Consider the following 20,516-nt stretch of genomic DNA (forward strand, 5'->3'; position numbering starts at 1 on the left):
TCATGATTCTGTTGCTTGAAAAGCCACAATGGAATGCCAATGTGATACAATCTATACAAGTCTGAAAGAAGGTGAGTATTCTAGAGTACATGAATGTAAAATGTCAGAGGAGTTATACTATGGGTCAGTTGGTTTGATGATATCAATCAAAACTCACTGCCTTAAGTTCATATTTTTTTGCCCCAGTGTGCTCTTCACTCAATAAGAATGACAATAATTACTACAAAGAATAGCAGATATTTTGTTCTTTGGCTAGGAGACATCACTAGTAGGTGCAACTTGAAATAAATATTTTAAACAGTTTTTTAAAATCAGTGTTCCTAGTACTAGCTGTATATTGACTCAGTGCTGTTGTTATTCATACACTGTGCAAGGAAACTTTTGATTACTTGCCTTTTAAAAACCAGATTGCAGTAAGTGTGTCAAAAGGATCACTTAGTTGCTGAATATTTAAGCTATGAAGACATTTATGCTATTTAAATCCTGCCCTCTGGTGTATCCACATGATAATGCATAATGATAGTAATGATAATACTTCATACTGGGTGCCTCATTCAGCATTTAATCATTTATACACACCTAGTAAAGGAGGCTACTGTCTAGGCAAAACATTTGTGCCCTTGTAATAGAAGGTGGAAGCTAAAGACCAAGATACTAAAAGACTGAGAAACACTTTGAGGAGGGAGGATATGTCCTGAAAAACTGGTTTTACTCCTTAGCTCCTACCTGATCCTGAGATTCAAAATACCCATTTCACACATTCCTCTCTTTTAGATACCCAGGTTAAGAGCACCAGTACATCACATGGACCTCCTGAGTACTGCAAAGATAATGAAAGCTAAAAGTGAATGTATTGGTAAAGCATTATCAGCTGATGAAGTAAGTACAGTTCTAGGTTGTCAGAGAAGTGAAATTACTGTCTTGTTGTGTTACTTATGTAGCATTCACCTGAGAAGTGCTTGGCATTAGTAATAAGGTGAATTATTACTTATATTTGTAAGAAAACAGAGCATGGATCAAAATGGTAACTGTTTACAACAGATTCACTTTACTTCCTGGCAGTCCCATTTCTGAAATTCCACAGTTTCCATTTGGACTAGGCTCTCTTTGTTTTCCTTAAAGAAAAGACAAACACACACACACACACACACACACACACCCCCAGTGCCCACAACAGAAAAAAAAACCCAAACCAAACCAAAAACCACAAAAACCACAACTCCAAAAAACATCCAAAATTCCAAATTTAGAATTATCTGTGAATTATATGTGTAAATGTTTTACTTTACTAACAGCTTAAAGCAAAGATGGCCAAACGTGTTGCCATTGCAGCACCCATTGTGTAGTCACTTTGTGGCTACAAAAAATTGTTGGTTTGAATAAGGGCTTTGGTCAGGCTCAGCAACGTGGAATATTGTTAAAAAACTGCATGTTTCATTTTCCAATTCTTTAAACAACCTCTGTATATTCTCTGTGTTTCTGTTTATCATAACATATGATAGAGCTCAAGCTGAGCTCTCTCTCTAACTACCTATACTGATCAAAACTGAAGAGTTACCTTTTATTTCATGAGTTTTCCTAGAAGACTACAAGCTTCAATATATAGAAAGCCTTGTCCTCTGTCACATATATCCCCTGCTCTATCCTTCTAAAATCACTTGCACAGATCAGTTTTTCAGTTAATAAAATGCAGTAATCTTCAAAAAACCCCAAATGTACCTGTGATATTCTTGCTGTACTTATTCCAATTCCCCTTCCTCACATTTCTATGCATCCCACTGAAAAACAAGTAGAGCAACCACCAGTAACATTAATGGAGTAGGTGAAGCTGAGAGTTTTTGCACACTTATCCAAGCCTGTGCAGTTGACAAAGGCCATTCTGCCATCAAAAGAAGAGTCACCTTCCTTACTTAAAAGGATTTTTGTTTTGAATACCTCAATTAATGAATGACCAAGGTGAAAGACCTGGGGGGCCAACTGGACCTCCTGGATCCTCTGAACCTTTTTCGCCTCGAAAATATATGGCATTTGAATACAGTAATTTGCATTATGTTTTTAACAAGGAATTGTATAAAATTAAGAAAACCCAACATACACAAAGAAAAAAAGTATGATCTAGGCAAACAAAAGAATTTTCAGTAGAATACTAAAGTCTGGAGGAAACAGTCTTGCAACTTGTGCCCATGACCTTGGCAACCACGCTGCTGAATCTGTGTAATTTGGAATCTTATAAAGAGACATACATTTTACATAGACTGAGAGATTTGAACTCCACCTTCAAACTCTCTATGTAATGAATACTTTCTTCTCTTACCAAAAATCAGATAAAGCAATACTACCAGGTATGCCTCATGGCATGGAGAAGCAAAACACTTTTTGTGAAACAGTCTGCTAGGCTCCATCAAGCTTCTGCAAGTTTAAATAATCAAAACCTAAGCCAGTAGTAATGTTAAAAATAGCAGTAATGGAATATGTACTTTTTCTTAAAGGAAGAGCAGCAGTAGACTTAGATAACTAAATTAATAATTGACATGTCTTTAAACCCAGTGTTAATATTGCATTGCAATATACAAAACTCCAGCAGTACTGAGGTGTTTCTGTGTTCCTGAAATGATTTAGCTATTTTGGACAGACACGACACAAACATAACAAATCTCAAAGATTAACATAAACTAAACAAAAAGCTAGCTTTCCAGGAATCAAATATGAAAAAGCATAACAAAGCTATAGGAAATCAAATATCAGAAAAAATATTAACTAACCTTGGTATACCTTGACCTCTTATGAATTTTAATGTTTCTTTAAAGAAGAAGATAAGTTCAAATTGGAGTTTCACTGCACAAAGCCTCCACAGCATTAAAAATTCTTAAAGCACTCAGAGATTTGTACATAGAGCAAACTTGGAATACTGTGCAGTCAGAGCAAAGAAAAAAATATATACATCATCAATAAAGAGAAATTGCTTAAAATAGTTTGAGATACTATGGCATAAAAGCAATTGTTACATATAAATTCACATTAGAAATAAGCAGATCTTAGAAGGAATATAACAGGGACTGATCATAAGTGCAGACAATGTTTGAGAGGCCAAAAAATGTACGATTAAAATGAGACTTTATGAAAGTCAAGCTGAATTAGATCCTTAATGATTTGGGGGTTTAAATGTGTAAGTGTTTATTTAACTTTATCAATTACAAGAAAAAACAAAACATAAAAATCACTTGTTATGCAATGATGATGAAGAGATTAATCACCTAGGTACAACCTCAAAATTAAACAAGTCTTCTGTATTATTTACAAATAAAGATGCTGCTATTGGACAAAGATGCATATGTGGAGACAGCTAGATGCAAACCAAAAGGGTAAATCAGGGCATGGAAAGCAAAAGCAAAGATCCAATAGTTTCAAAGGTTCAGAAACCTTAGAGGAATTCACAACCTCACTAATGAAATACTGCTGCAGTATTTATTTTGAGATCAGCACAGGAAACATAACTTCTGCATGTGGTAGAATGATCAAATATAAAACATCAACGTCCCAGAAGTTCATGTAACATTTCTAGTAACTGTGACACAGTGATCCCTCGGGTGGTAACATTCTTTTGCATCCTGAAACACCAAATAGCTCTTATGTTTCTATTAACTTACTTTGTACCTGCCATTGCACTAACAGCAGCTTCTGCTTCAAAATACCATCTTTCATTTTCAACCTCTCTGAATCTTTCCTGTGCCAAAGACACGGGAACCAGCTCTTCTGCAGCTCGTGCATTTGTTAGCAGTTTATTCAGATCTTCATTGGGACTCAAGAAATGAGCAGGATGTCAGATAGTTAAGCTGCTGATTCCCTAGGACCTGAAAACTTACCCTTAGCATCAAAGTTAGATGATGTGATTACTGCAGGTATTGCCTACATTTATAAACTGAACTCCCATACTTTGCCATGGAAAAATGTTATGAATACACAATCTGATTTTCATCTCTGTTAGAAAAAGAACCACCAGTGATTCTTGGAAATTTTGGTGATTCTTAGAAACAGATGTGAAAAAGTCACTATGTTCCACTTCAACAGCTGCAAAGGAAATGGAATAATGAAACTGAAACAGATAAACATGAAAATCCAGTCTGCCAATTTTGCCTCTGACATATGATAGACCACTTAATCTGAATTACTTTTGTATTTTCCCACATGGTTTGGTCTATTTTATTTATCAGAACTGCTGGGCTCTTAAATCAGTTCGTTTTATGAAGAAAAGTGCTTTTTAAATGGAAGGAATATTACAACAAAATCTAAAACAACTAGTTGTTGCAGCACTAAATGACATTTGTGGCTTAAATTAATGAACCCTGTGAAAAATTACCAAATAAAATGTAGTTTATTATACAAAATCTCCACTGTGCCTAGAGACAAGAAAAAAAGACAACAGACATTAACCCAAATGATGTCCAAAGCCACTCCATACACATTTTTAAAGGCACTGAATATATGCAGATTATTGAAAAGATGGATGAACAATGATGTATCATACATTTTCTTTAAAATGTTTTGCTAAGTTATAAAAACATTGGAAAGACCATTAAAATTATATGCTGTAATTAAAAAAATTAAGTAGGAAAATATTTAATAAGGAAGCCAAAGTATATTAATTTCCTTTGTTTTATAAAAAAGAATGTAAGAAAACCAACTAAAGTAAGGAGCTAATATCCTGACTCTAACAGAGCTGAACAAAACTTTTAAAATGTGATGTTTAAATATTTCCAGGCCAAATATCACTGTTTCCATATGAAGGAAGTTACTCTGAGAGACTGAAATTGTCGAATTAGTACTTCAGTTTATAACTTTTATTACAGACAATTTTAAAGAGCATTGAAAACAAAAGGAAAAAGGCAACAGTTCACATCTCCAAGGCTTGCAGAAAAACAGGTTGTAAAATCCTAGCACATAGAAGTGAGGAAATATGTTTGGTTTTTTTCCCAGGTAATTTATATGGAAGAAAACTTTATCATTGTGTCATCAAATAATGGGAAAAGTCACCCAGAGATGGTACATAGCCCCCAGCCCCTGTGCTTTGGCTGTTTGTAGGTGCCCAGAAAGAGGGGACAGAGTGAGGCTGGATGTGAGGGAGAAACTCTTTGCTGCGCGGGTGGCGAGGCAGTGGCACAGGGTGCCCACAGAAGCTGGGATGTCCCATCCTTGGAAGTGTTCAAGGCCAGGCTGGACGGGGTTCTGAGCACCTGGTACACTGGGAGCTGTCCTTGGCAGGGCGTTGGAATTGATACCTGAAAACTTCAGCTGTTTTGTATTTCATACATTTGTAATCCTGCAATTCTTTAGTGTATAAATCTAAACTCCATAATAGAGTGTGAGCAGTAAGAAACGTAAACAAAAGTGAGGGGGGCGGGGAGCAAACTTGGGTAAGGACTTCATTACCTGAAGCTGTAACTGGGAGACTAACCCCCACTACGCAAAGGGATCAAACTTATGAAAGTATGAAAACCTGCGACCTGCGGTCCATTTTTGGGTGCAGCCCCTTGGGGATCTTCGTCTGACTTTAAAGTACCTGCAGACTCTTTAATAAATACAACCGCTTTTCATTCTCGTAATTTTGTCTGGTCTCTGTTTTTAAGTAATCTCAAAAGGCATCAGACTGAGATGCTCTTTGTGGGCACAGAACGCTTCAGGCTGGAAGGGGCCGGAGTGGAGGCTCTGATCCAACCCCCCTGCTCCAGCAGGGCCACCCTGGAGCCCATAGCCAGGAACGAGTCTCGAAGGCTCCCGGCTCTCTTCAGCCCGGGGCCCTGCCCGTTCCCTGCCGGGTCCGGCCCAGCCCGCGCTCCCGGAGAGGGGCGGACCGCGGCCGGAAGCGCCCTGGCGGGCGGTGCTTCCGCTTCCCCGGCCGGAAGCCCTGTGCGCTTCCCGTTCCCGTGCGCGGGCGGCGGGGCCGCTGGCGGCGGCCGGGCTGGAGCCTCCGCGGGCTGGGTGAGCGCTGGAAGCGCCCGGGAACGGACGGACGGACGGACGGTGGGTGGCAGCGTGGCGGTCTCCCGGCTCCGGTCCGCTCTTGCGGCCGCCTCCGCACTCCGCGTCTCCTGCCGGGAACGGGCGGCGGGCGGAGGCGGGGGTGACCTGCAGGCACACAGGGGCGGCCCAAGCGTGGTAAATAATGCTGGTTTTTCATACTTCCCGATCTTGCCTGCCTGTTCCACGGTAATAGTAGAGGTGTGTAGGATCTGTGGGGTCTGTTTGCAGGTAGGCACGTGTGGTGCTGGTAGCTGCCGCAAGTGTAAAGGGAGTTTTGGCAGTAATGTGCCTTTTTGAATGTTGCTGGATCAGATACGAACTGAGACAGGGTAGCATTGGGGCAGGTGGTGGGAGTGGGAAGTGTGCAATAAGATGACAATTTGAATTTAAGTTGAAGTCTTCCAAGACATGAAGCCATTCTAGGCTATGGAGCAGTCTTTAGACAAAACTGCCAGCCTCTAATTTTTGTCACTTAGTGTTTTTTAATTAGGCAGGGACATTCTCTTCTAGATGTTTGAGGGCGTGGCTCTTTCCCAGCGGCGCACCCACGTGTCCTGGCACAGCGCATCTCAGGTAATGTCTTCTTGCTTAATGCTGGTGTGGAGTTTGTAAACACAGCAAATCCTGTTGTCATCAGTTTGTAGGTGGCCGTGTTGGTTCTGCCTCGGTATGTACATACCAGCAAAAACAACAAGTGTTGTGAGGAGATTGCTTAATGATTTGGCCTGAAATGTGTTATGAGATAAACTCTTGGCTAAAAATAATTTGGTTTTGTTTGTTTAATGATGATTTCAGATAAAGGACTTGGGTTTTGATAACTTTCCTACAAATTATTTTCTCAACAGTTTCCGTATGCATGGATATCACCTGAATCTTCTTAGCAGACCTTAAATTGTGTGTCAGCTTACCCTAGCCATGAGTGGCTCCAAACCTGATATCCTGTGGGCCCCACACCACGTTGACAGATTTGTTGTGTGCGATTCAGAGCTGAGCCTGTATCACATTGACTCTGCTGTGAGCTCGGAGCCCAAGGCAGGGTCCCTGCGGCTGTCGGAGGAGACTACGGCCACGCTGCTGTCCATAAACTCGGACACTCCCTACATGAAATGTGTGGCTTGGTATCCCAAGTACGATCCCGAGTGTCTGCTTGCTGTTGGACAGGCCAATGGCCGAGTGGTGCTTACCAGCCTCGGGCAAGATCACAACTCCAAATCCAAGGATTTGATAGGCAAGGAGTTTGTTCCCAAGCACGCTCGGCAGTGCAATACCCTGGCCTGGAACCCCCTGGACAGCAACTGGCTTGCTGCTGGGCTGGATAAACATCGGGCTGACTTTTCTGTGCTGATCTGGGACATCAGCAGCAAATATGCCCCAGAGACTGCAGTTGCTACAGAGAAAGTGAGGCTTTCAGCAGGAGATGCAGAGGCAGGCCTGGTAGTTACAAAACCACTATATGAATTAGGGCAGAATGATGCTTGTCTCTCCCTCTGTTGGCTTCCACGGGATCAGAAACTGCTCTTAGCTGGAATGCATCGAAATTTGGCTATCTTCGATCTTAGGAACACAAGCCAAAAAATATTTGTAAACACCAAGGCTGTCCAAGGAGTGACTGTTGATCCCTATTTCCACGATCGTGTTGCTTCCTTCTATGAAGGTCAGGTTGCCATATGGGATTTAAGAAAGTTTGAAAAACCTGTTTTGACCCTGACAGAGCAACCAAAACCCTTAACAAAAGTTGCCTGGTGTCCAACAAGGACTGGACTGTTAGCTACTTTAACAAGGGATAGTAACATCATTAGACTGTATGACATGCAGCATACTCCCACCCCTATTGGAGATGAAACCGAGCCAACAATAATTGAGAGAAGTGTCCAACCATGTGAAAATTACATTGCTTCATTTGCCTGGCATCCCACAAGCCAGAACCGAATGGTGGTGGTGACTCCCAACAGGACTATGACCGACTTCACTGTTTTTGAAAGAATTTCTCTTGCATGGAGCCCAGTGACATCCTTAATGTGGGCCTGTGGACGACATTTGTATGAGTGTACAGAAGAGGGAAAGGCTAGCTCCTTGGAAAAAGACATAGCAACCAAAATGCGCCTCAGAGCTCTCTCAAGGTATGGTCTTGATACTGAACAAGTGTGGAGAAATCACCTCCTAGCTGGAAATGAAGATCCTCAGCTGAAGTCCCTTTGGTACACTCTGCATTATATCCTTTATTTTATTGTAGTTTTTGTCCTAAGAAAATAATATACCTTTAGATATAAATCACTTACATAAAATGCATTAAAATCTTTAAATACAATGCAATGTCCTGTAAATGCTTTGAATATGTTAACAGGATGTGACTTAAAATTTTTAAAAACATTTTTTGTGAAAAATTAAGCTTCCTATATATGAAAATACTTATGAAGCAGTATACTGAAGATATGGATCAAAAACTTACAGGAAACAAAGGTCCCTTAGTTTACACTGGCATTAAATCAATTGTGAAGTCATCTTTGGGTAAGAATGTTCTAACTTTGCTATAAGTATTGTTGTAGTATGTTTGCAGAATGATGCACTGATGAGTTTGTCTTTGGCAATTGTTCAAAGAGACTATTCAAAAATATAAAAACAAAGTCTTTGTGTTTTAATAATGTAAGTTAACAGTAATTTCCAGAGTTCGGTGTTCTTGGAAAGTCAGTAATTGTAGAAGCATAGTATCCTCAGAAGTAAATCTTTGAACTGTTTCAAACATTTGAGTTTTGATTATGGCGCTAAAAATTCTTGCTCCCTGCATATTATACTTTTTTGCATAATATTATATTCCCTGCAGAATATTGTATTTTTCAAAGCTCCACATCAGGGTGTGGTTCTAGAAAGGTGACTTTGCTGCTGTCACTGCTGTTGTATTAAGTACATTTGTATGACTATGTTTAAATAAGCTGACCTGTTCTGAAGTGGTGATCAACCCTGGGTCATCGCATTCTGCCTCTCATGCTGGCTGAAATCTTTCATAGTATAATTCAATATTTGAATACTTCTTTCTCTCTTCAATATATGTCTTATTAATAACTATGCTTCTTGGAGCAGAAAATGAGTCTTCATTTTGGGAAAGCTTCTGACACACTGATGCTGGCTGAGAGCTGGTAGAGCAGGTGCTTGACAATGTATTATCTATTTTCATTTTGAACATACTGAGAGCTCCTGTCAAATGTAACAAGTATAGAAGAAAGAAAAAAGACTGAGAAATACATGTCAAGCTTAGGTGCATAATTTTTAGTAGATCAAAATAATTTTGTGCATGCTGCTCCTTGCATGGAGTTGTAAGCAATGTTAAAGTACTAAAATGCAATACTCAGCTTTTGTACCCTGCTTTATGATTGAAGTCAAAGCCCTGTGTTGTGATTGCAATTGAAACTGTCATTTAAGCATAATTTAACTTACTTCCCATTTGTAGGAACAACAGAGAACCTCAGGCACAGCAGGAGTGGATCTGATAGACAGGCTGATATTATTCAGTATCTGAGTGAGGAGAGATCTTTGGCTTTGCAGCTCTGTGGGTGGATAAAGAAGGGAACAGACTTAGATGTGGAGCCTTTCCTGAATTCATTGGAACAGGAGGGAGACTGGGAGCGAGCTGCTGCTGTAGCACTTTTCAACTTGGACATACGGCGAGCAATACAAATTCTGAATAAAGGGGCTTCCTCAGGAAAAGGTGTGTATTGTGTTTAGCTTTTTATTTTGGCACTATATCACATTAGTAGATTTTTTTCTGTTAACACAGTTATGGAAGATAGTGTGGAAGAGATGCCTGTTATGTTGTAAAATTGTTACTTAAAACACTGGTATTGGAGCTTGACAAATCCTGCTATTTCACTCCTCAGACTACCATATGCCATACTGTCTATTTAAAATAGGTCACGTGTTTCAGAATTTCCTTCCTCATAAAAGCCCCAGAAAGGCTTATGTATAGAACTAGTGGGATTCTTTTTGCTTTAATAGAACTGCTGGGGGAAAGAGTGTCTGTCTGTGCTTTCCACAGGGAGGGTTCAGACTGGAGACGTGCTGTTTTCAAATTCAGTAATAAAATTGGACTTTCTAACAGAATGAATATTTAGATTTAATAGTTTTCCTGTTTTTAGGAAACTTCTTAGCTTGAAACTTTTGTATAAAATTGTCATCCTCCAGCTAGGTCTGTTAAACAATGGCTGGATATACAATCCTGTCTTTTCACTTCTTATGGATATGAATTAAGACAATTACAATCTTTTGTGATAGCTATTTCAAAATACCACAAGTAGTGTGATGTTGTTAAAGAGGCTGTCATGCATGTAGATGCTAACTTACCTGAGCAAAGGCATTTAAAGCAGAAGCTACTATACATGGTAGTGTATGCACATTAATTTAGGTAGTGTTAATTCTACTGCATTTTATGTTGCATCCTGACAACACATTGTGTTTCAAATGGATGTTTCATTTACAGTTTTAACTGGAGCTTTGTAAAATTCTTAACTTGAATAAATAATATTCTTTCACTTTTCATAAATCAGGTGATTTGAACCTTAATGTTGTAGCAATGGCTCTGTCAGGCTACACAGATGAGAAGAACTCACTTTGGAGAGAAATGTGCAGTACTCTGAGACTGCAGTTGAACAATCCCTACTTGTGTGCTATGTTTGCTTTCCTGACGAGTGAGTCTGGTTCATATGATGGTGTTTTGGTGAGTAAATTTCTGTGTGAGGTTAAAATTTCTTTATGCAATAGGAGCCTGGAGATACATGCACTTATGTAGGGGGAGTCCTCTGTACTCCAAGAATTAATCAAATTTAAACCTATTCTTTTATCCTGGTGCTGGCAAATAGCATATCTATCTGCAGAAGAGACATCTCATGTTAGTGAATGTTATGTTAAAGAAGTCGTGCATGAATGGCCAAAATATAGATTATAGTTAACACATTTTTAGAGGAATTTTATATTTAGCATGGAGTTATTGAACCTCTAGAAATACAATATCAAAGTAATGCAAGGAGTGGGAAGAAACAGAAGCAATTAATAGTGGAATTGCAAAAAGCAGACTAAGTGCAGGAGAGTTTGCAGAACTTTCATCAAGCTACATTTGCAATGAAGTGTATTTTATTTTCCCTTGCTTACTTGTCAAGATAATTTCACTTTGTTGAAGGAGTAAATAGAGTAGTTCCAGGCCTTCTGAAAGTGCTACAGACATGCCATTTAAAGGGCAAACTAAACATGAGATACTTTGAGCCTTTGGAAGAGTTAATGTATTTGATTCCTGGTTAAAGAGCAGTAGAAATACCTGATTCAGTAGGAATTATTTAGCCTAGGAGAGAAACTGTTGTGGTGCAGCAGAGTAATTGACCCAAAGCTGTTGAAAGTGAAGTTGTCATAATTTGTTGCTCTTAGGGTAATGAAAAAGAAAAATGGCTAGAATCCCAGAGGGGAGAAACCTGAATTTATTTTTTTTTCTTTCTTTCTGTCTGTCTTTGAGAGAGAGTATTGTTCTCGGGATTTTGGGTAGTACTTTTATAGATTTTTTTATTATGAACTGGCAGCTCATATGTGATAAGGGACTGTTTGTTTGGGTTTAATTTTAGTTTTCCTTCAGTGAGACCTGTTGATGTCTGCAGGAAAGATTTTGCCAAGCACATCTTGTTTTGGCAGTGTCAGTCACAATTTCTAATCTGAGAATATCAGAGGGAAAAATATAGGCATAGCTAAGTGCAAGAATTGATACAGAGAAGTATTTTTTTTCCTGTGGTGTCACATCTAGTAAAATGAATAAAAAGCAGAAGTACTGATACACTGCTGTACCTCAAGTGTTAATATACTTCTGGGAAATTAATTCTGGGTGTTTAGTTTTTGTTTGCTTAGGGTGTTTTGTTTGCTTTGTTAACTTTTGTTTGCAATTTAAGGAAGGAATGAGTGGTTAGGCTAGTTATTATGTAAATACAGTAAGCGAAACTTGGTTTGTTTTTCTTCTGCCTGTGACTTGGTGGGACACCTGGCTATACATGCTGGAAGCACTAAGTCCTATAGAGGACTTGCAAAGTTTATTTTTGTAGAGTTTCATAAACCATGTAGGATGTGTTGTACCAGACTTTCCGGGTAGATTGTTCCCATACCCGCAGTCTTCCTCTGATACCGGTATCTGAGTACAAACAAGTAAGCTGATATTTAGAGTTAGCCTTCTCCACATGCCACATTTTCTTTGTACACAATCAATTTCATTGTATTAGTTAGACAGTAGTGCAACTGTTCTGATTTTTACAATGTGTTGGAAAAATGGAAACATGTATCTGATGTCAGTAATTCCCATTTTTCTCTCTGAAGTATGAAAATAACGTAGCTGTACGAGACAGAGTGGCATTTGCTTGCAAGTTCCTCAGTGATGCTCAGGTAAGTTTGTGGTTGCACAATTAAACAAACTTTTAAACTGGGCTTTATTCAGTGGCAGAAGAAACTCTGGGGTAGAGGGATGACCAGTGGAAATAATGAGTCATGAGTGATTTGTTTTTTCTTATCACAGTAGTATATAACCTATGGTATTAATCTGGTTTTGAGTTTCTACTTCCAGCTTAATTTTAGATTCTGCTTTTGGTTGGTTGATTTGGGGGCTTTATTGGTTTTGTGGTTTTGGAGGTTTTGTGAGTATTCATTACATGGTAGTTCAGATGTAGTTGCATTAACTGTACACCTGTTTTACTGGAGAGTATTTCTATGTCTTGAGTATTTATTTCCAGATGTTAATGTTCTCTCAAATTATGGTTTGGTTTTGCAGCAGCAATGTTCCATTTTAAATTCACCAAAGTATTCTAAGAATACATAACTTCTCTCCTTGCATTTTCTATCAGGAAGCCTAAAGTTTGTTTATAAACACTTTATTTCATGCAGTTTCATATGATATAGTAATTTAACTTCTTCTGCATAACATCCAGCAAGCAATGCATTCTGTTAGCTGCAGATGCTGTTTTTACATGTATTTATGTATTTCTTCATATATATTTTTTTATAGCTCAATAGGTTTATTGAAAAGCTGACAAATGAAATGAAAGAGGCTGGGAATTTGGAGGGAATACTGTTAACAGGGCTGACAAAAGATGGAGTTGACTTGATGGAAAGTTATGTTGATAGAACTGGAGATGTCCAGACAGCAAGCTATTGCATGCTACAGGTTAGTGTTTCATTCCAAAATAAATTTTATGGAGGAAAACTAAACGTAGTTTCTTTATCTTGTGAACTAACAAGTATTTTCTGTATTAAATTGGGACAATTGGTTGTTTGGTTATTTTTGTGGAGTCATCTGAAAAACTCAGTGCTAACTAGTAAGTATGTGTCTTCACACTCTCTGGTTGAGGTAGCTTGAGGAGGTAGTAGGGGAAAGAGGCAAAAGAAAATCGTAATCCTTTTCACAGCTGAACTGGGAATACCCATTTATCTGCTTATTGCTGATGTGTTTCCTGACATTTTCAGGAATTTTTTCTTTTTTGCTTTCAGGATTTTGATAGGGAACAAAAATGAGGTTTTTTGTTTTCTTGTAGACTTTGAGTTTTTGTTTTAAATAATGGATTTACCTTGGCCCTTACACAGTAGCAGCTATTGCCAGTGGTGTATTTAACTGCATATGCAATCATGACAAATTGTGAAACATGGCAGAACTTTCAAATCCTTCATCTCACAGACAGGAGTTCTTAGGAGGACATGACAACACAATTATTTTCAACCAGGGAGAAACTGAAGAAAATATTTATCAAACTCACATTACAATTTCACAGAAAATTCATATTTTTTGTGATAAATGACACTGTATTATTTCTTATATCTTGTAGTACACTTTGTAAAGGCTTTTGAAAAAGTGAGTAATATGTATTGTGTGCCTTTAATGTGTCTCTGACATTTTTTCCTGCCTGCTTTAGGGTTCTCCATCAGATGTACTTAAGGATGAAAGGGTTCAGTACTGGATTGAGAACTACAGGAATCTTTTAGATGCCTGGAGGTTTTGGCATAAACGTGCAGAATTTGATATTCATAGGAGTAAGCTGGATCCCAGCTCAAAGCCTTTAGCCCAGGTAAATATAAATCCTAAATGAAATAAGACCAGTCCAGAAAGAAACGTGACATGGTACTTGTGTAAAAAAACCTTGCTACTCATATCTTGGTTTTCATGAGGATTTATGTGCAAAAGAAAGACTTCAGCTTAGCCTGCCCTAAAAAAAAGGAGGTGTCACTTTTTTTTCAAATAACAGGTCTTTCAGAAACTGTAGCCTATCAACACTTTTCTTCTGGGGAAACTGGAAACTCAGATTTTTTTTTTTCTCACATGCTGAAAAATGAAGTCAGAGATGTATCACCCAGCTGAATTTAGTGTCAGGGTGAGACTGATCCTGAAACCATGGAACTAGTACAAATTGCTTTTGTTTTAATTGAAAAAACTTTAAAGCTGTTTTGAAGCCCTTCAACCTGAAACTGAAGTAAACAGCAGCAACTTTCATTATCAATTCTGAACGTAAACTGACCTAAAAACTAATGCCCTGCCCAAGTGCTATCTTCTTAACATCTGGTGGCAGTTTCAGCCAACATGGTCTTACCATGGCACCTTTTACTCTCTCATTTCTGCCAAGTATGTTCATTATGAGCTTTAGGGCTTGAGAGTTTCTAGTTTTGAATTAATTTATCAGTCATAGCTGTTGAAGCAGAGTTGTTCCAAGTGGGAGGGAGTTGAGTTTACTGCTCCTTCCTTATGTTGTTTAAAATAAATAGCCCTAGAGAATTTGAAATATGTGCTCCTTGGTATCAAGTCACAACTTGTGACACAAGGGATGTAGATAAATAATATTAGGATAATCCTTATGCTGGGGGTTGTAGTGAGTCATCTGACTATAAGAGAGAGACCAAACTTTATATAGTAAGTAGAATAAACCTGATTTCTTCCATTACTGAAGATACAGCTTTTATTATAATACCTTAAATAATATCTTTTAAAGTTTTAGCAGTTGTGTATGTTTTTATGTGCTTTTGAAGCTGGTGAGCATCATTAAGGCCTACTTCTCAGGGCTGTGTGCCTCATCTATAAGCCAAGATGTTAAGAACTCCTTCACAAGTAGGCTTGGCTTTCCAGAGCACTCTCTAGAATATCTGGTAAATAAATGTTAATTACCTTGAATGATTCACTCACAGGTATGGCAAAAGTGGAACCAAACAAGAAAATTAATGGGCATCTGTTCTCTTTAGGTGTTTGTGAGTTGCAATTTCTGTGGGAAATCAATCTCTTACAGCTGCTCAGCTATTCCTCACCAGGGGCGCGGTTTTAGCCAGTATGGAGTCAGCGGTTCCCCCACCAAGTCCAAAGTTACGAGCTGTCCTGGCTGCCGCAAGCCCCTTCCCCGCTGTGCACTTTGCCTGATAAATATGGGAACACCAGTCTCCAGCTGTCCAGGTATGACACAGAGGGTTTTAGTTATTCAGCTACAGCACTAGTTGGAGGCCAAATTAGCAGTTCCTATTCAAAGATCTTCTGTTGCACTTCTTTTTTCTATTTATGCTTATACTGTAAATATTCATACTCATCATTTTGAAGGGAGAAGGACCATAATTGAGAACTTGCTTACATCCCATCTGATTTTGGGCTGAAACCTTTGTTTCAATTCTTAATGGTCACACAGTATACATAGTTGCTTGATTCTCACAGTTTCCATGAGACTGTCAAATTCCATGGTTAGACAGATGTAAAGATCCAAGTATTGTGAGGATCAGTATTGTGAGCTTTACCACTGAAAGAAATGAGCAGTGTGTTTTCTTGAGATCAATTGCAGGCACGCAACACAAATCATTGAATATAAAGTAATTAATTTTTAGCTGGAAGAGGAAGAGAGTTTTGGTGTACTTTCTGTTATTAAGTATGAAAGAAAGCATAGGTCATGCTGTCAGAACTAAGAGGTATTATGACTGGAATTGTTTGCTTGTAAATGCCTTTGGCTCAGCATTATATTAAAAGGATTTTGACCATATTTCTAAGTCAATCTTATTACAGAGCCATGAGCAACTGTACAGTTGTCGTTTTTATTTACCTTTCTCATTCTTTCACTGATCTTTGTTATGACTTCTATACTGAACTTTTTCCAACTCATAACTTAGATTTTGTTGATTTTTTTTCTAAAGCAGAAGATTTCATGTACAGCAGAACAGGCCATGGATAATTAAATGGATTTTAAATCAATCAATAAGACATAAATCACCATTGAACGAGATTCTGTCTGTAAAACTTGTTTAATAGGCTAGTTTAGCATATCTAAAAGATAAGATAAGCAACAGTTTAGCAGTCTAATTCTTTTTTGGCACTCCTCCAGTTCTTAATATTTTTTACTTCTATTTTAAAATCACAATGCTTTTTCACATTATGTTCCTTATTTCAAAATAATTTTATTGGTGTTTCTGGGACTGAAATGTAAATGAAGTGTAATGATTTACACCATATTTGTGGGGGTGGGTTTGCCTCTGGACAGGAGGATCCAAGTCAGATGAAAAAGTGGATCTTAGCAAAGACAAGAAGTTAGCCCAGTTCAACAACTGGTTTACTTGGTGTCACAACTGTAGGCATGGTGGACATGCTGGACATATGCTGAGCTGGTTCAGGTAAGTCAGTGTTAAAATTTTGTTATTTCACGTGTGTGTTCTGCACTGAGTAGAACATGTCTCCTTCCCTGTATCTATCATTACAAAGTTTAAATAACAGAACTGAACTGTGATACTGAGTTTTTCTGAGATGCTATACCTCTGCACATGGTTAAATGTATAATTGCAAAATTATTTTACCTGTTTTTTCTTTTTTTGACTGTTGCTATTTAGGGACCATACTGAGTGCCCAGTTTCTGCCTGCTCTTGTAAGTGTATGCAGCTGGATACAACAGGGAATCTCGTTCCAGCAGAGACTGTCCAGGCATAAATACTGTTAGAAAATGTGTGGCTCTCTGATGGATGTCCATCATAGTCCAAGCAGATATTTTAGACAAAGGTAATTTGTGACTTACTGTGAAAAAATAAATTGCTATCAAAGTAGTAAAATGATGTGTGTATGACTGTGCTTGGTAGAAACAGATATTCCTGAGGTGAACCTATAGGTACAGTGCATGGCCCTTATTCAGAGGACTGAAGAAAAGCACTCCTAGAATTGTGGACTCTTTGAATTTGCTAAAATGCAAAGAAGACCTTTATTTAAAAAGTTTTCATGATAATGCTGATTGGCCCAAAGCTGAGTTTATATGCTGTGAAAGCAGACCTTCAAAATAAACACTTGAAAAGAAGATGGCAAAGTTATGCTATGGATTCCTCTGTTCATTGTTTGATCACTGTCTTGTATGCAAATGTTTGTTTGTTTCCTTGTAAGTTTATTTAAACTGCCACTGCTAACTGCCTTCTAAACATTTTTATTTTAAAGAAAAATTCTTTTCTTTCTGTTCCCAGGTTTTGTTGATAGTAAAGCAATGTCTTTACAATTCAAGTTCTTACTTAACTAGGCTACATATCTAGCTGATGCAGATTTTAATGCTGAAGAATTTGGGGGTTTTCTCTCCTAGTGATGACTGTATCTTAGAGAAGAGTTCCCTGTGAAGTCATGTGACTGTTTCAGTGCAGAGTGCAGGTAAACTATAGGAGGTTGTATCTGATAAATTTTTAACTTAGTACTGTGAAGATCTGAAATCTCAAGGACTGGAGACTTGTAAATATGTAAGTTTTAAACTATGTGAAGTTTTGACTGCAAAGATATTTGAAGACTTTGAGATAATCAGCATTTCCCTGTACTTCTGAAATATATTGGGAAGTGTGGAATCAACCTGTATAAATCCTGCTTCTGGTCACTAGGGGACACCCATCTGCTCCCAGTTTTGAGTAATTGATCAGAGTACTTCTAGATGTGTTACCAGCTGGAATTAAGATTATTTATTAACTTGAGAGAACATCGATGATATTTTGATAATACTGTGCTAGGAGCTAATTGGTATTGTTGTCCTTGACTTTGTAGGCAACATTCACACAAATTAGGGAAAAAAACCAAACCTGTTTTAAGGTATGTGATAATAACATCAGTTTACTTGGTGTGTGTTTATTTACAGTATATGAGTTACTCAACACTTGTGTGCTATGAAATATGAAATGGAATGCTAGCAATAAACTGGTACTGTTTGCCAGGACTGTGAAAATTGGTGTTTCAAAGAGAATATATTGTAATATACCACTAGTTCTATGTGCTCTAGTGTAGTTTCAAGAAGATGAAATGTGGAAATGTACAAGATGTACATGTACTGTGGATGTACAAGATTACATTCAGGACTTTGGGTTATATTTTCTGAGTTAGCATTAATGTTGTAACACATCTGCTGCATTTATTTTGATCTAAAATTGGCAAAGATAATTTTTAAAGTTAAAAATCTAAGAGGTACTTGATATTTCTAGGCATGGGAGAGCAGTTCCTTTTTTTTTCTCTTTAGAATATTTATTTCTCATTCCAGTATTTTTGCACACTTCACATTGCTGTTGAAAAGCTCTTCAAAATGTTCTCCATTTATAAATGTAAACTGGGGCTTACTGTATGATACCCTATTTATATAAATATGGGCAATAAAGGTTTTGGTTTATGTAAATGAGGATTGGTAAGTGTCAAGAGTTTGTTTTTTATTCTTATGTAGTAACATTTAGTAAATTTCTCTGGTAATTTCCATGTTGAGGTGAATGCAACTACCAACACAGTGTCTCATTTTCTCATGTAAAGAAAATTAATCTGTAACATTTTCACCTCGATTATAACTATGTGTTTCAAGTTCTATCACTAAGTTAAATTATATGCTCACTCTAATACTCATATCTTTGCAGTGTTTTGGATTATGAATGTGTATATTCTGGCACTATGGGTTTTGGTTGTTGAAATTAATAATTAGGCTTTCAGGTCAGTAGTTACATGATTTGCAAAATTTACAAAGCTAAAGTTCTATGTTTTTTAATTACCAGATTCTTTTTTCCTTGTTTTGTTTTTAAATTAATAGATCTGTCACTTTTGGGATGATTTCTTGTTTTCTAACAAAAATATAGCTACACCCATTTTATTAGCTGCAGTTATTTTTTTGTTTACTGTTGCCTGGTAAATCTCAGCTCAACTCTGCTGAAGGTGTCCTTGCATGCTAAAATGTTGTGATCCTGTGGCTCATGCTGATGACATTCCATTGTTGTAATTTTGATAGATGTTCCAGCCTTGCAGCCCTTCCTTGATTAAGTACAAGCACTTTATTGTCACACAGGCTGCTTGCTCATGAGCACCACATGAACTGTGAATGTGTCCATGCCCAAACCAGGACAGCAGAGCAGGCAAGCAGGGTCAGCCAAGAGCCCAGCAAAGAGGTACCAAGTCTCAGAAATAAGTAATGAATGTAGTGGCAGTCGTCCTCCTCCAAATAGCATGAACTTCTAGAAGTCTGCTCCAGTTACAGCATTCGCTTCCTATGCCCCTTCTCCTCTGCCAGGTTCCCACTATGCACCAGCCTCTTGTCCTCCCAAAGAAGCCACCAGCTCCTCTTCATGCCTTCCGTTACTGGCATTGGTGACATCCCTGTCTGCTGTTTCTGATTCCAGTTGCCCTGGTGCCTCCCCTTTGGTCAGTGCCCCAGGAAGCCCCTAGGTCCCATTTTTGTTATCTATGAGGGCTGGCAGTTTCTCACCTTTCATTGTGTATGGTGCCTGGGGCCCTGCTAACCATCAAGCCTAGCTGGCATGGTTGTGTCTTTCCCTTGGTACTTAAAGTAGCTGGCAGTTTTCATAATGGCAATGTAGGAAATTATGCTGATAAATACATACATGACCTGAGCACTAGTCTAGTACTAAGAATGTTTTACAGCTCCTTGCATTGCTGTGTGATTTGTACAGCCATGAAGCCAGGGTAGGCCATTTATTCACACAGACTGATGGGTCTGTAGAGAAGCAGACCAATGAAAAGTGTGTAAGGGAAACCTTTAGTTGTGTCCAGCTTGCCCTGCCACCTTTCACTGCTGCAGGACAACAAGGAGAGTCTTGACTGACAAAGGGAAACCAGCATTTCCCACTTGGTGTGTTCACACTTTCCCTCACCAGACCTCACAGCCCAGGCTGGTCTCTGAAGTGCTAAAGCCATCTAGTGGCAGGCTGCTCCCCTGGGCATGGGTGCTCTGGGTAACTGTACATAACATTTTACACAGTATATGTACACAAATTACTAATTTTCTAAAGCAGAATAGAACAAAATAGTTTTAAATGCTAGGAAAACATGCATGCAGTTATTAAGAATGAGATTTGATTCTACTGAACACTTAAGAGTGATGATAGACAGGGCATGGCATTGTGCCACATGGACCTTGTGTTGTTTGCTGTAGGAGACTGATTCCTACTTCAGAAAACTTCCTTCCCAGTCAGAGTAACTGTGTATCTGTAACAGAGTATCCATCTTCTAGGTGGGGAGGGAGAAAAAATAGATC

General features: G+C 38.3%; 1 protein-coding gene across 3 annotated transcripts; it reads left to right on the forward strand.

Annotated features, from left to right (window-relative positions):
* The first annotated feature begins 5,930 nt into the window (after positions 1–5,930).
* On the forward strand, positions 5,931–18,662 carry MIOS (meiosis regulator for oocyte development). 3 transcript variants are annotated; one of them, XM_058034460.1, is made up of 11 exons: positions 5,931–5,976; positions 6,864–8,230; positions 8,428–8,526; positions 9,464–9,721; positions 10,557–10,726; positions 12,355–12,420; positions 13,037–13,195; positions 13,938–14,090; positions 15,253–15,457; positions 16,524–16,653; positions 16,867–18,662. In XM_058034460.1, the coding sequence occupies exons 2-11, from the start codon at positions 6,934–6,936 to the stop codon at positions 16,961–16,963; spliced, it is 2,634 nt and encodes an 877-aa protein (XP_057890443.1). In that variant the 5' UTR covers positions 5,931–5,976; positions 6,864–6,933; the 3' UTR covers positions 16,964–18,662. The 3 variants fall into 3 exon arrangements, with proteins under 3 accessions (XP_057890443.1, XP_057890450.1, XP_057890435.1); XM_058034467.1 differs by lacking the exon at positions 5,931–5,976 and adding an exon at positions 6,001–6,018; XM_058034452.1 differs by lacking the exon at positions 5,931–5,976 and adding an exon at positions 6,025–6,153.
* Positions 18,663–20,516: the final 1,854 nt, after the last annotated feature.

Source organism: Melospiza georgiana, chromosome 1 (assembly GCF_028018845.1).
Source record: "Melospiza georgiana isolate bMelGeo1 chromosome 1, bMelGeo1.pri, whole genome shotgun sequence".
NCBI classification, from domain to species: Eukaryota; Metazoa; Chordata; class Aves; order Passeriformes; family Passerellidae; genus Melospiza; species Melospiza georgiana.

Coding starts and splice junctions, on each gene's coding strand:
- MIOS (XM_058034460.1), top strand. CDS start 6,934: ATGAGTGGCTCCAAACCTGATATCCTGTGGGCCCCACACCACGTTGAC. Junction 8,527..9,463: donor AATTGTGAAGTCATCTTTGG/GTAAGAATGTTC, acceptor TCCCATTTGTAG/GAACAACAGAGAACCTCAGG. Junction 14,091..15,252: donor GCTCAAAGCCTTTAGCCCAG/GTAAATATAAAT, acceptor TGTTCTCTTTAG/GTGTTTGTGAGTTGCAATTT.